The sequence below is a fragment of the Antedon bifida genome, chromosome 2, assembly GCF_963402885.1.
Source record: "Antedon bifida chromosome 2, ecAntBifi1.1, whole genome shotgun sequence".
NCBI lineage: Eukaryota > Metazoa > Echinodermata > Crinoidea > Comatulida > Antedonidae > Antedon > Antedon bifida.
Window position 1 is genome coordinate 4,807,940 of NC_136227.1, and position 15,145 is coordinate 4,823,084.

Below are 15,145 nucleotides of genomic sequence, written 5' to 3' on the forward strand. Positions count from 1 at the left end.
GTTTCTTCGTTGTTTATTTTCACCCAGGGGTATAAATTGGTACTAGCTGCAATTAACCTAATAGTTAACTTTCAATTTGTGATGACCTACAATGACCTACGCATCGATGTCGTCTGGACCTTGACACCACTAAAAGCGTATAGAATAGTTAGGAAGCACGTCTCAGCATCTCCGCATGCACACAATGAATTAACATGACCGAACTTGTAGGTTGTCACATGTCAAAATCTCCCTAAAGCGTGGTTCCCACTAGAATGAGTTGCATGATGCTGTATTGTGTAATCACAAGTGGGAACTGACGACGTAACACTGCTTCAAACATCGCTACGGGAAATCAAATCAGTTTGATTTCATCTAACAACACAAGGCAAAAGAACACCGGAAAACATAGAATGATAACTTCCATTATTCCAATAATTTAATTCACAATTTCGAAATGCCACCTAGTACATAATAGAAAAATTAAAATGCTATTTCATTCAGTATATAGTACTCCTAAGGGGACACTTTGTTGGGTCCTAAAGTGTCTCCTTAATGGGTTCTACTGTATGTTATAAAATATTAAGCACTTACTGTACAGTATTATATAACAACTATATAAATTCTTGTCATTTGATTGGATGATTGTGGGTCACATGGTGTTCAATAGTACCAACTTTTAGAATACAAAATGTTTATTTCATTGTTGCCAAACTAAACAATTTAAGCGGACTACATTGGCAGATGTTTGAGGATAATATTCAATATTTCAAATTCTTGTGGCCTACATACATTTTTTAAGTCCCTATAAGTGTATATTCATTAATTAAGTTATAAACATAACATAAAAAGCCTATTTCATAATTTATTCCACTAACAACATACATAACACAGTATGCAAAATATATAATATACAATATTATAAAATATTTTGATTGCAAAATATTAATACAGTAATCATGCAAACATAAATTCAAAGATATGTTTTTGTATTGTGATATTGATATAAAAATTGAAAGAAATTGGAAGTCAAAAAGTAACTACTGCATGGCACAAATTTATAAAGGTCTGAGGTGAAATCAAAAATTCTAATTTAGTTTAAATTATGGTTTTCAAAGATTAAGATTTTGGGGAATTGGCAGCTACAATTGTAACTGTTTAAATATTCAGACTTTATCCAGGAGATTTTTAAAGAATTCTCCTTTACTTTTATGAGTACAAATATGCTATAAAAATCAAATCTCATGCTTCAACTTCGGGAGATTTTATAAAACTGGTTATCAAATTTGTGACTCTTCAACACTACTGAACATATACTGACTGGATCTGTTTATAATTCTGTCCATTTTTTGGTAGCAGTAACTATTGCCATGGCCCCTAAAACAGTTTGTCTTCTGAAGCTAAAATAGAAAAATTAAATACAATAAATGCAAGAATAATAAATTATTGGTTTTAAATAAGGAAATGGAATATTGTTATAGTAATAGTATTTCTACAATCACACTTCAGAGACTGAATTAAGCTCCGTCTACACTATCAAACTTTATGTGACAAAAAAATGTGATGTGTCCATATATGGACATGATGATGTCATATCACTACCATATTTGGCCATATCACTACCATATTTGGACACAACACACTAGTTTGATAGTGTAGACAGAGCTTTAAACTGTATACACACAAAGAGTGATGTACAGTAGAACATCTATTAAAGGGACACCATACAGGAACAACCAATAGAATGTCCAGTAAATAGTGGCCATAGTGTTAAAACATACAGATAGAATTTTAGCCAGTTTTTATTGCATATTTTAACTAATTATTGGAACCTGTATAAAGTAATGTTTATAGTATTTTTGATGTTCTTATATGCTGCTTTTAAAATGTTGTATCCCTAATTTTTTATTTTAATATATTGATTGTTTTAAATAATATAAATATTGTGTATAGTAATAATGTTATTAATATACATTTTAAAATTTTGAAAATATATATTATTTCCATTTTAATTGGCAAAATAAAATTGAATCTTGAATCTAGTATTTCTAGAGTATCATTTTTTCTTGGATAATTATTTGTTGTACTAACCTAAATCACTTGTAACTTTTTCAAAATCTGACATTGCTTGGCTGGAATTTACCGATAAGAATCCAATTTCTGCTGGCTGAAGCTAGAATTATGTAAAGACAATATAATAAAACACGCTGTAGTAAATACCACCCGTAAAATAATGGAACATGCCAATATTATCATAAGATGTGCTTAGGCTTTCTACAGCCAGACACCACATTTACTTCTACACTTACTAAGGCTAAGGTTATTGAGGCTATATTTTTATTCAATTTGCTATATGCAAAGTTTTAATTAATTTTGTGGCAAATTACCTGAATTAATTGGTAATTAATTTGGTAATTCATAAAACATCTCTTTGTTAAAACAAAAATGTAATAATACCTTGTCTCCTAGTTTCTTGAGAGCTGTGAGTATTTCTAGTTTTTGTTGCACGTGTACTTCTGAGGATAATTTACCAATTTTCACATCCCGATCAATCTGAAAAGACCAAGCACTGACATCGTAGCCTTTATATCAAAATTGTGATTTGAGATTGTGTCGGGAATAGTTTATAGGTCGTCTGTTTAATTTTTTCCCGACAACTCGTCGTACAACCCTGTCTGAATCGTTGTTTACCCATTTGTTCACATTTCTTTAAGCTAGTGACAAATGTAAGCCAAAACAGGTAACTCTCACCCACCCATCAAACTTTAAATTGACAATACAAAAAGTATTCCACTATTGCCTCAACATGGCTGTTTCTTGGTCTGACATACTGACCTCTGCTAACCTCTGCCTCAATTGACCTGGTTGCTTCTTAGCAAAAAGCTTGATGACTTCAGGTGTTTTGAATGCTTGGCTAATAGCTGCTTGAATTGCCTAAATAAAATTTGGAAAACCACAGAAATAAAATGAATTTTCAAGATACAATACAGATACAATTGCTTTAATATTTCAGCTATATTAGAGGTCTTTCCTAAAGCCCTGTCTACACTATCAAACTAGCCCAAATATGTTAGTGATATGATGTCATCGTATCCATATATGGGCACATCACATTTTGTTTGTCACCTAAAGTTTGATAAAATGATAGTGTAGACAGGGCTTAACTTTGCAAGTGTTTGCAAATGTGATGTGCCCACATATGGATATGATGATGTCATACCACTACCATCTTTAGGCATATCACTACCATATTTGGGCACATCACACTAGTTTGATAGTGTAGACAGAGCCTGAGAATAACTGTCTCTTACCAGTTGAATACCGTTGATGTTGTCAACTAGGGTCATGTTACCCTCAGCCATCTTTGTTAGACTCTCCTTAAACTCTTTCAGTTGCTCGAGTGTCTCCTGTTTGGTCTCTTCGTACTCATCCTCATCCAAATCATCTCTAAAAATATGAATACAACTTATTAGTAGTACTCATTGTAGTGCCAGCCTCATGTTTACAGAATGTAGAATTTCTTCTCCTTATGAATTTTAAGAAAATCGACATATGACCTCCTGATGTGTAGACTTAATTCAAGTAAAAATGTTTTAGTCGATTATAAGTAAAAAATGCTCTTCAGGTGGAATACCATTCTGAGATGAGAGTGCGTCGTCTTGTAGTAATTAGTCAGTACAGTTTTGTTTTTTTGTATTTTTTAATTTATATGTAATTTTACTTTCTATGAATCAGAGATTCCAAATTAAAAGGTTCAACAAATGAATTACATATAATAATACATAATAAATGGTTATTTGAGCTTTTTCCACTTTTAATTTTCTAGTTTCATCAGTTCAAGTCGAACGACTCCTTTAAAAGTAATTCGTTTGTGGTATCCTATAACATATGTAGAAGGTAATTAACATCTACTATACATAAACCAGCATTGTGATAGCTTAAGTAAAGCAAAAGCAAAATTGTACTCACTTGCATTCTTCCAAGTCCTGTAATTGTGCCATCAACCGATCCAGTTGCTCTTCCAGATTTTGCTGGAGACGATCCGTTTCTGACTTCCCTCTTGATGCCATGGCCGAGTACTGTTCTTCTAATAGTTCCTTTATCTACTAAGCGTTTCAAGAAGTCATTGAAATTTCTGTTTGACCTACAAAAAAAACATGGTAGGCATACATATGATCAAAACACATTATCTACTGTGTGTTTGTGTAGTAGTATTACTGTAGTAGTATGCCTACAGTAAGCAAGGTCATACAGTACAACACTGTAATTAAATTGGGAATCCCCTAAATAAAAAGTGTACAGTGTAGGCCTAGGCCTAGTACTAGTAGGCCTAGCCTAATTTAACAAATACAAATCATGCCATACATGAAAAGCATACAAAAATGAGACAAAAAAGAATGTTACAATTTGTTAGAGCATTATACATTTCCTTAGCTTCTTTGTAACTTATAATTAATACACTATTGTAGGCCTAGATTAATAACGGGAACACCCAGGCGGATTCACACCCAGTCTGGGTCAGTTTCCTGCTGAAAGCCGCCTGTCGCGATATGGGGATGGCCTAGCATGTCATTATCGGTCTCGTCCAGGCCTAGCCTTTTATTTTTAATGTACAGTATTGTTACTATCTATGTGGTAAGTAGGCAACATGAGCACACAAATGGCCTAGAAATATAGTAAACTGTTTGAATAAACCCTTTAGCTTAACATTTTGCGCTTACGTACAAATCTGGCACTGATTTTTGACAGCTTTCCAAGAGAGAGAAACTGATTATTTTGGAAACCGATCGATCAGTCTAAAAGAATATCAACAAGTGCGCCCTCTATAACACATTTGATGACTTGGTGAATGGTTGCCACACTTTTAACTTTTACAGTACTGTAGTTTTTGTGGAAATATCTTGTTTTTGGTTGCGTTTTTATAGCTGTTTTTTTTTTATTCAGACTTATTATTTAGTAAAGTATATTTCAAAAAATATTAAACCAAACAAATACGTCAAATACAACACTTGCGTTGTTAGTTTGACATTTGTAGATACCATTTCCATTTTCTCATTAAATATTAAAGTACAGTTTCCAAAACATCAATTAGGCCTATACATTTTATTTGACAAAATATTATACTTACGTCACGTAAAATTTAAAAATTGTCAATACACGACACTACTAGTCACAATTATATTATTACGTCATGTTTTTGTTGCGTTACACCAGGCCTATTATCAATAATTTACCGTTACGTCATCAATACGCAATATCTTCCAATCGATCTGAACGATATTAATAATGAGTTTTTTTACTGATCTGATGTTGCAGAACGACTTATCACCTACGGAACCGATGTGAAACCATGAAATGTCAAGGTTGTATATTAAATATGTATTAATTAAATCTGTTTTATCTCGTCATAAATCGTGTGATGAAGAAAATAATATTTAATATGCAAAGATGGGCGGTTATTCAACATTAAAAATCGTTTATTTTTTTATCAGCATAAAACAAATACAATTATTATTTAAAAACAAAAACAACAAAGATGAAAAATGCTGCGCAAGGGTAGCTTAAGCATAAATACATCGCTGTGACTCAAATGTGTGTGCTGCCCACCCCCCCCCCCTCCCCCCACCTCATAATTTTCATTAAAATTTGTCAATAAATTTGTCTACAAATGTAAAGTAAAATTAAAAAGAAAGAAAAAAAGTTCAGTCAAGCAGGTTAGATCGAACGCAAGAAGGATTTCAAGTTGAAAAACAAACTCATCCTTAAGATCATTTCGTAAAGTAGTAGGAGAAAAATTATGGGGAGAAAAAGATAAAATAAATGTACTTAAGAATGATATTGGTGATAGAGATGCCGAAACACGTATTGAACGGGACGCTCTCCCAATCTGAGTTCAATTTCTTTAGTGGAGGAATTTTTTTTCTGATTTATTTCTTTTTTTACTTTTATTGTCAGAAAAAGTTCAACAAAAAATGTATATAATTTACAAACGGTGATAAGTTGTAGTTAATAAAACTAATCAAAGCTTAACAGCAACCAAAAGTAACCTATTCAAGCTAGTAAAAATTAATGACAAATACAAATAACTACAACAAAAAACACACACAAATAGTATAAATTTTTAAAATATTTATATAAAATTGTTTTAAATATGATAAATGTGAAATGAGTAAAAGTAGAAAAAGAAATGAGTCTACATTGATAGCAATATTGACTGAACCCCAAAAAAACATAATATGCCGAAACCCGGGATTGAACCAGGGACCTTCAGATCTTCAGTCTGACGCTCTCCCAACTGAGCTATTTCGGCAGCTTACATAACTAATGCTGTAGGCCTATACATTGAAAACAATATTATATTATCGTAGAACAAAATGTATGTTTTAAACAAAAAATAAATGTTGTTGGATGCCGAAACCCGGGATTGAACCAGGGACCTTCAGATCTTCAGTCTGACGCTCTCCCAACTGAGCTATTTCGGCAACTGACATAATTAATGCAGTAGGCCTATACATTGAAAACAATATTATATTATCGTAGAACAAAATATGTTTTAAACTAAGAATAATTGTTGTTGGACGCCGAAACCCGGGATTAAACCAGGACTTTCAGATCTTCAGTCAGACGCTCTCCCAACTGAGCTATTTCGGCAACTGATATAACTAATGCTGTAGGCCTATACATTGAAAACAATATTATATTATCGTAGAACAAAATTATGTTTTAAACAATTGTTGTTGGTGGATGCCGAAACCCGGGATTGAACCAGGGACCTTCAGATCTTCAGTCTGACGCTCTCCCAACTGAGCTATTTCGGCAACTGACACAACTAATGCTGTAGGCCTATACATTGAAAACAATATTATATTATCGTAGAACAAAATTATGTTTTAAACAATTGTTGTTGGTGGATGCCGAAAACCGGGATTGAACCAGGGACCTCTCCCAACTGAGCTATTTCGGCAACTGACATAAAATGCAGTAGGCCTATACATTAAAAACAATATTATATTATCGTAGAACAAAATATATTTGAAACTAAAAATAACTGTTGGATGCCGAAACCCGGGATTGAACCAGGGACCTTCAGATCTTCAGTCTGACGCTCTCCCAACTGAGCTATTTCGGCAACTGACAAATACAATGTATGCGATAGGCCTATACATTAAAAAGAATATTATATTATCATAAAACAAAATATGCTTTTAACAAAAAATATTGTTGTTAATAGATGCCGAAACCCGGGATTGACGCAGCTGATAAAACTAATGCAGTAGGCCTATACATTGAATTAAAACAATATTATATTATCGTAGAACAAAAATAGAAATGCTTTAAACATAACAGATTAGGGATAGAACCAGAATATTCAGTCCGAGGCTCTCCCAACTCAGCTATTTCGGCAGTTAAAAAAAGTACATAATAAAAATGATATGTGTGATAAATTTAAAAAAATGTTGCGTCTAGAGGCGGCAAATTAGCTGCTATTGAAAAGTACCGACCTTAGCAATCATGGTATCTGGTGGTGCTTTTAGTAGGACCCCTATTTACAATTTTCTGTTTAATTATGTCGACATTTTACGAAATAGTTAAATTTAACATATGTTATGCATCCCGTAGGTGAATTTGCAAATTAGTTCCATTGTCTGTAATAAAACTGCATTTTAAGGTCGGAACATATAATTAACAATTGGGATTCTACAATTTTTCACTTCTATTGTGCAATTATTAATATTTACGTTTGATGACGCAGAGTCTAAAAATAAAAATAACATGCACCACAACAATTGTCAAGATTTACCCCCTCTATAATTGTATTTAATAAAAATGTATAAATTAAAATTATATTCAGTAATAATGTATTATTAACAATAAATATGTGTTCAATTTAAAATTATCAATTTGGTTATTGTACTTGGGTATATTTATAATAGTTACCATTACGCAACAATATTTTCTCAATCGCTAATATTTTTTTAAAAAATGTGCATAATTTAGGCTATTCTATTATATTTCAAGGTAATCAATTGTTTTAATTAATTTTACACAAACATATAAAACTGCTTATATGTATAAATAATAGTCATAAAAATGCAATAATTAATAAAGTGTATATTTATTTGTTTGGTTAATTATAGTTTTGTATAGGGTTTTGATTTAATACATTATAGTGTAATTATTATGCAGTTTTAATAATGGAACCTTCTGTTTAATAATGACAGTCAGCTGACGAATTCTGCATCATGTTCGCTCGCGAGTGTCGAGTCACACACACACAAGTAACATTTTCACATTGAACGGTCGTGTAGCCATTTTGGCTGACTTAAATATTTTGTCTGTTTTTGGAATTCATTTATACTATTTATTAGAAATTGGACATACGATAATAGCGAGCGAGTACTTAAAAGGATGGCTAGTGCAAGAGCACTATTGGTTGTGGCAGTATATTTATGTGTAAACTGCATCAATTGTGACATAGAAACTACGACAGCAGGTATGTTGATGCTAGGCTTTAGGCCTCTTGTTTTTATTGCCGTCGCACGTAAGATACGTGCCGGATGTGAGGCCTACCAACGGGTAGCACTAGCAGATCAGTCTGGCCTATTATGCTGTAGTATTGTTTTGTATAAATCTATTAGGCCTACTAGTACTAGGCTAGGCCTAGGACTTAGGTTAGCTACAAGTACATTTGTTTGTTTTATAATGATGAAGAATTGTGTGTGAGTGATGAATATTTATGAATCGTTCATATTCAATGAAATCATAAAAATAAAATGAATATTGATGAAATGGGAATGGGTCGGGCTGGATGGAATTGTGTTCGACTGTTCTTCAGTACATACTAAAAAGTAGTGCTAGTAGTAGTACAGTGAGTGTGAACTTCCATCTTAAGATATATAATTGTCTTTGTATTGTGATTTTTACCATTTTATTAGCAATGTATGTTTTTAACCTTTTTATTTCTAAAAACAGAATAATAATGTAAAACAGGTGATACATACATCATTACCTTATATGGTTTTATCCTGTCTAAATATGTTTTAAATTAAATAAATACATCTAATCTAAACGTGAATGGTCCTCGCATCATGTTTTTATTTATTTTTTTTAAACTAGGCCTGTGCCTAATTGGATTTTTTATAAATGATTACTCAATATCACAAACAATGTTTAAATTTTAAGAAGTATTGATTAAGTTTCTGAGTGACAAATGTACTGTCTGTAGATTAATAATAATTTCTGAGAAATGTACAGCGTTGACATTGTTTCCAACCAGAGTTCATTTTTAAGTATTATCACGTGTGAAAGTACTGTACATCTTCATCTCATCGTATTTTGTTACATATAGTAGTAGGTATAAACAGGTAGAGACAGTACTTAACCTACAGTGTAGGCTAGGTGATTTGGAGGTCCTTAATCACTTCAAAGTAGTTTTGGGACATACTGTACTGTACCAGTGTGGGGATGATTAAAATAAAATATGTCTCAATATGGTGAAGTATGGTACATTATTATTATTTTTGAAATTACTTTTGCCTAAACTTTTAATTTTTAAAACATGTATGTAATGCTGTAAAGTAGCTGAAACTATTTTACCAGTTCTATATGATTGTATCATATTATTTTGTAATTTATATATCTCCAAAAAAACAAATACAGAATACAGTGTACATACAGTACAAGTTTGTCTGCAGTCTGTATAGTACAGTATGAAGCCACTATCTATTTTATGTTTCAGTATTTATTACCACTTATTCTACATTTTACAGTTATTACACCAAATAATATCAATGCTATTTATGGTTTAAAGAGTAGACTGTTTAATTATTTTATTGTATGTTATAAATGATAACAGATAGGCAAATTAGATTACGCAGGTATATGTTAATTGTATGAAGGGCAGGGCTAGGTATTTGTATCATCTTTTAAAGTATAGCCTATTATTATATTAAAGTAAGTGTGAAATAACTACACAATAGATTATCTACCACACTTTACTGGTATAGAATAAAGACCGTGACATTGGATGGCTTTCCTAATCTTCCTGACAAAACCAGTAATTTGTCAACTAATCACCTAGTAATCTCCAACCATTGTCTGGTACAGCAAGGATGAAATACAGCCTGTCTGTCATCAAGTACCTAAGTAGATACCAGTACTAATTAAGTACTGTAATACCAATTAATGATAGGCCTATTCCTGTAATGGAGTGGGCCTATGTTGTACTGTACCATAAGTTCATTTTTGTACTGTAGGCCTAACCTACAGTATAGTAAAGTTTACTGTGTAAAGTACATTCAATAGCCACATCTGTTGTGTTACAGTATGTATAACAGTATAGCACACTACAGTACTATAGAGTATGAATGAGCACAATGTACAGTAATGTATGTATACTACAGTTTTCTGATTAAATAATGTTAATTAGGGGAATTTTTAACATGAATTAAATATAGTTAGCAAATGAATATTTTAATCAAATTGAAATACCATTTATTGACTTTATAAACTCCAGTACGCTATCCTACAAACGTTCTTAAATTTAATTATTAAGTATTTTATGAGAACATTATGTTTTAATATGGTGGAAATTCACATCTTCCTGTGGTTTTACACTGTGGTTTGGTCATGCTTGACTAGTTCTGACATAATGTTCTTAATTTATGCATTGAGAAGAAGTTGACATGACTGACCGTGTAAATGTAAATGCATTTTTAACAGCCTTTAATGTACTGTACTGTGTTACATTTTGTACTGTAGTTATTTTGTCTTAAATTCTGCTTTGAAAATGGATTTCATAAAAGTGTTGATTTGTACTGTATTAAAAAAAAATAATAGTACTGTACTGTATATGAATTATCCATTATTCATCATCAATACAGTACATGCTCTAGTCTCATCATTGCAGTAAGGTGACTTTTTAATATCTTAAACAAAAATTAATGATGTCATAATGATGTCATACTGGGAGACTAATGTTGCTAAATTAAAAAGGTAATTTGATATTAAACCGGATGTGGCTTAACACAAAAGTCATGAAAAGGAAGTCGTCTGAATAGAACAATTAAAATTTACTGTACCACGTTTTAATGTCTTTTTACATTGTATTTTGTATTGTAGTGTAAAATTCTGTTAACTTTTCCATTGATCACCATACAATGTACAATAGTATGTGCATTTAACTGTACTTTTTGACAGTGAATTTCCCCGAAGTCTGTTTGTATCCTGTTATTATTTCAGTAATGTAAATAAATTTGGTATACTTTTACTGTATAGAAATTATAATTTCTATGGTACATTAATTATTCCAAAAATAAACGATGAATGTTAACAAATGAAATAATACAGTAACCAATGCCATTTTGATACAATTTTCCTTTTTAAAAGATGAGCAAAACTTTATAAAAAGAAGGGCTGCTTTATGATTAACAAATCATAAATCGTAACTAAGTATAGAACAGATAAAAGGCGAAAAACATTGGATGACATTGGACAACAAAAAAGAAGATAAAAAAATAAATTTTTATTATAATTAGTCATACAGTAGAACCTATTCGATTAATACAGTTAAATAAGCCATGTTATTCTGTATTGATTCTGATAGAATTTGTTGATCTTGGCAGAGAAACTGTTATTGAACAAAATGAATAAGGCTTGTTTATTGACCTCGGTTTGACCCAGTGTCAATATTTGACAGGTTTAAAAAACACTGCCTGTTCTTTAGAAAATTACAAACAATAGAAACGAGTAACAATTGATTATTTTTTGTGTGGATTTCAACATAAGTTAGAGGGTATTTCCCAATGGACTTTTCTGAAATGATTCAACTTTTAATGGTTTGATCAGTTAATTAATATTTATCAAGTATAATTTTAACTGGAAAAACATGAATTTATTTTAAAATATATTTACTTGATTTGACTGATAACTAATGCCTACACAGTCCTACAGTACTGTACCATGTCTAGAAAAAAAAATTATGGTGGTAGTGTGTTGAGATGCCCCCACTTGGCAGTAGAGCTCATGGAATGTACCATTGTCTGATATTATATTTTATTCGAGTTGTATGTTACTCATAGAGAAATAAGCTAATGTTGGTTTATTCAGGTACAACAGCACTTATAAAGTAGACTACCCATATAAATACCATTAATTTTAGTGGTAAAAATGTTAGATAAAACATTTGTCTAGCACTGGCAGTGGTACAGTTTTCACCTTAAACACTGTGGTCAATTGCAATAAATCACATGATAATAGGTAGTGTGTTTACAAAACAAGATAACAATGTGGTGGTTTGTTTGGTAAACATGGCCCAATAGAGCACCTTACTGATAATTAAGGTGCTTGTTCGCTATTTTCACTACCTACTGTACTGTGTACTTGATGACAGAATGTTATGTTTTAAACATACATTTTATCTTCTCCACTGTAGTTTACTGTAGTACATTTGTTTTTGTACCAAGAACATGACTTCTCTATTTTTATCTGACTTCATGTCTGACAATTTGATGCGTCTTCAGTGGCGTAGGCGGATCCAATTATTTTTATTTAGCAGCTTAAATTATAGTTTGCAAAAGATACTAGAAATGTTTAAGGCCCTACTGTATGTGCTGTACTGTGTCCATGTTCTCAAATATAGAAGTTTCTAAATACAGGTTACACAGCAAATATACTGTAGTATGTACTGTATCCACAAAAAAGTACAGACCAGGTACAGTTTTTTTACTATAATTTTTGCCACATTTTATAATTAAATATGCCACAAGCTTTAGGGGCCGTCCAAAAACTAATTTTCCGCGAGTTCCGCGATTATATACCCTATTACTTACTCAACCATGAAAGTGAACGTCTCTTGCGGTAATGAGGCAAAATCATTCAAGCTTGATTTTCTCGCGGAACTCATGAATATTAATTAATATCGCGAGACTCGCGGAAGCCTTGCAATATCGCGGAACTCGCGGAAGTATTGCCGATACTGGAGAATATAGTGTTAACTCGATTAATACGTACTTTTTAGCTTAGCCACGCTAGCCGCCGATCGCTCTATGTCGACAACGGCAATTTGGTGAAAACAATTGTTTCATTTTAACACGCCGCCGATTTACGTCAAGAAAACGCGAATAGCACCGTGAATCATGTAATGTGGTAAACAGCAAGCTTCCCCCCCCCCCCAACACATTAAATCACGTGCATTTAGTACGTCGCTGAGATTACATCATCAGTCACGTGATTACAGAATAGGCGATTATCAATTTAGGGATTTAACGAAATAAATATTTTGCCTACACAGTGGTCGAAGCGCGTTTTTTATAGGTTCGTAAATAGGAAACACCCCATACATAATGGACTCTACCAATTTTGTTTACGATGATCTCGAGATCGGCACACCACGAGGTCCTGTTGGGCGATGGGTTTTCTTATGCCTGGTTTACCTGTGGAATAATTACACACACTTTTCGCATCACAACTTTAAATACTGATTTACACAGCAATTGGCAAAGGATTCATCAAAGAAGAATGAATACGTTGAATAAAAATTCACTTAAGAAATGCCGTAAGCTGTTTTCAAACTATAAATCAGCCCACTGTTTAGTATTATTGAGACCAACATCATGGTTCTCGCGATAGAATAGGGAATTTCCTGGATAGATGAGTCGAGCGAGAGACGGCGGACCATGGCCGATGAGTGAGGCGGGGGTAGCAGCTTGGACGGATTAGTTAGCCTAGGGCCTACAATTTCGCTCGGTGGCAATTAAATTTAATGTTTTAATTACGTCTGGATATAAACAATACAAAACTCAATTTTGTCATCGGCAATAATATTTCATACATAGTCAATTTTGTTCTGTTTCGCATTTTAAAAGTTTGACGTTTCGTCCTAAAAAAAAGTGGGCCAAAACGTCCATCGCGCAAAAAATATACCTCCATAAAAAGTTTTTAAAAAAATAAAAAAAACAAATATATTTTTGTGAACTCTTGACAAAAGAAAAAACAAAACAGTTTGAAGGTATTAAAGCATAATCTTTTATTTTTACAGTAGTTACAATTATTTTAAGAACGATATAGTATATAAGTACAATGCATGGTATAAACTATCGTACACAATACACAGAATCCACTCTCAGTCGCAGCAACTTTGATCATAAAAATATATAATATTTTGTAATCGTATTGTTTCCTTCGTGCGTGTTATACCTACTCAACGGCGAATATAAATTTCCCACGTTGTAAATGAACGTAGAGACACGATCCAACACAATGAACTAGGCCAACTAATAAAAATAATATAGCGAACGTCCAGTCGATCCAGAAACGATCCCGACAAAAAAGATCGTAAACAATTCATTCTAAATATAGTATCAGAACGTTCAGTCGGTCGCTCAAAAGGACTGCCGACAGAAGACCGTAATTATACAGACCTAGTTTTTTTTTGGTCACATGGCATGAAACACGATACTCTCTGTTTACCGCAACCTCTCGCATGTTTTTTTTTCAACTCGGTACGAGGGGTGGCTAATTAAGATCGTGTACCTGGATTTTGTGTCACATGACATGAAACGTAATATAATACTCTTTTAGCTGCTCTAAACTGTTCCCACGATTCACATGTTTTTTTCCCTCCATCCAAATTCTAGTCGGGCATTTTCTTTACACATGTATTTAATAATTTTTAAAAGGCCTATCTTAAATCTTAACATGGAATATATATTTATTTTGCATATTTTATTGTTGGTGTCCTAGCCTAGGTGTCGTTGTTTTTTAAAATTCGCTAACAAAAGGTAGGATTAAATCATTTATAGTGTAGGCCGCCAAAACAATAAAATTTATTATAATACTACTGTATGACGTGGGTACTACTAACTAGACTGGGCTAGCTGACATATCGGCTAGCTGGGCCTAGGAGGGATACTACTGTATACGAGATTATCGTCGTAAAAGGACCTAGTTGATTCATTAGTTCTGAATGTAATGTTTTTCCGTTTTAGCCTAGTCGTAGTTCCTGGTACATTGTAAACATTTAATTAGGCTCCCCGCGGAACTCGCGATATGTGGGCGGCAACATTTTGATTGTTTATATGAATATTCATCAATTGCGTTCCGCGAGCATTCCGAATGAATATTTTTGTATCGCACGTTCCGCGGAAATGAGGTTCAATGAACTATG

At 32.7% G+C, this 15,145-nt stretch overlaps 2 protein-coding genes and 5 non-coding genes across 9 annotated transcripts in view; 1 reads left to right on the plus strand and 6 right to left on the minus strand.

Annotated features, from left to right (window-relative positions):
* Positions 1 to 393: 393 nt before the first annotated feature.
* Positions 394 to 4,785, minus strand: LOC144835917 (protein LZIC-like). 2 transcript variants are annotated; one of them, XM_078691042.1, is made up of 7 exons: positions 4,705 to 4,785; positions 3,949 to 4,123; positions 3,291 to 3,426; positions 2,815 to 2,913; positions 2,437 to 2,532; positions 2,071 to 2,152; positions 394 to 1,379 (listed from the first exon to the last, which is right to left on the minus strand). In XM_078691042.1, exons 2-7 carry the CDS (start codon positions 4,047 to 4,049, stop codon positions 1,357 to 1,359), a joined length of 537 nt encoding a protein of 178 aa, XP_078547168.1. In that variant the 5' UTR covers positions 4,050 to 4,123; positions 4,705 to 4,785; the 3' UTR covers positions 394 to 1,356. The 2 variants fall into 2 exon arrangements, with proteins under 2 accessions (XP_078547168.1, XP_078547169.1); XM_078691043.1 differs by having other exon boundaries at positions 4,701 to 4,756.
* Positions 4,786 to 6,216: 1,431 nt separating this feature from the next.
* On the minus strand, positions 6,217 to 6,289 carry Trnaf-gaa (transfer RNA phenylalanine (anticodon GAA)). The gene has a single exon. It is a non-coding gene; the product is annotated as a tRNA-Phe (tRNA).
* A 99-nt stretch (positions 6,290 to 6,388) lies between these two features.
* Positions 6,389 to 6,461, minus strand: Trnaf-gaa (transfer RNA phenylalanine (anticodon GAA)). The gene has a single exon. It is a non-coding gene; the product is annotated as a tRNA-Phe (tRNA).
* Positions 6,462 to 6,558: 97 nt separating this feature from the next.
* Trnaf-gaa (transfer RNA phenylalanine (anticodon GAA)) lies at positions 6,559 to 6,630 on the minus strand. Its single transcript has one exon. It is a non-coding gene; the product is annotated as a tRNA-Phe (tRNA).
* Positions 6,631 to 6,724: 94 nt separating this feature from the next.
* Positions 6,725 to 6,797, minus strand: Trnaf-gaa (transfer RNA phenylalanine (anticodon GAA)). Its single transcript has one exon. It is a non-coding gene; the product is annotated as a tRNA-Phe (tRNA).
* Positions 6,798 to 7,035: 238 nt separating this feature from the next.
* Positions 7,036 to 7,108, minus strand: Trnaf-gaa (transfer RNA phenylalanine (anticodon GAA)). The gene has a single exon. It is a non-coding gene; the product is annotated as a tRNA-Phe (tRNA).
* A 1,147-nt stretch (positions 7,109 to 8,255) lies between these two features.
* Positions 8,256 to 15,145, plus strand: part of LOC144835890 (calsyntenin-1-like) — a 55,925-nt gene continuing 49,035 nt past the window's right edge. For both annotated transcript variants that reach the window (XM_078691009.1, XM_078691010.1), the window contains exon 1: positions 8,256 to 8,473. In XM_078691009.1, the coding sequence (XP_078547135.1) occupies positions 8,389 to 8,473 (85 nt within the window). In that variant the 5' untranslated portion in view covers positions 8,256 to 8,388. The remainder of the gene's footprint in view (positions 8,474 to 15,145) is intronic.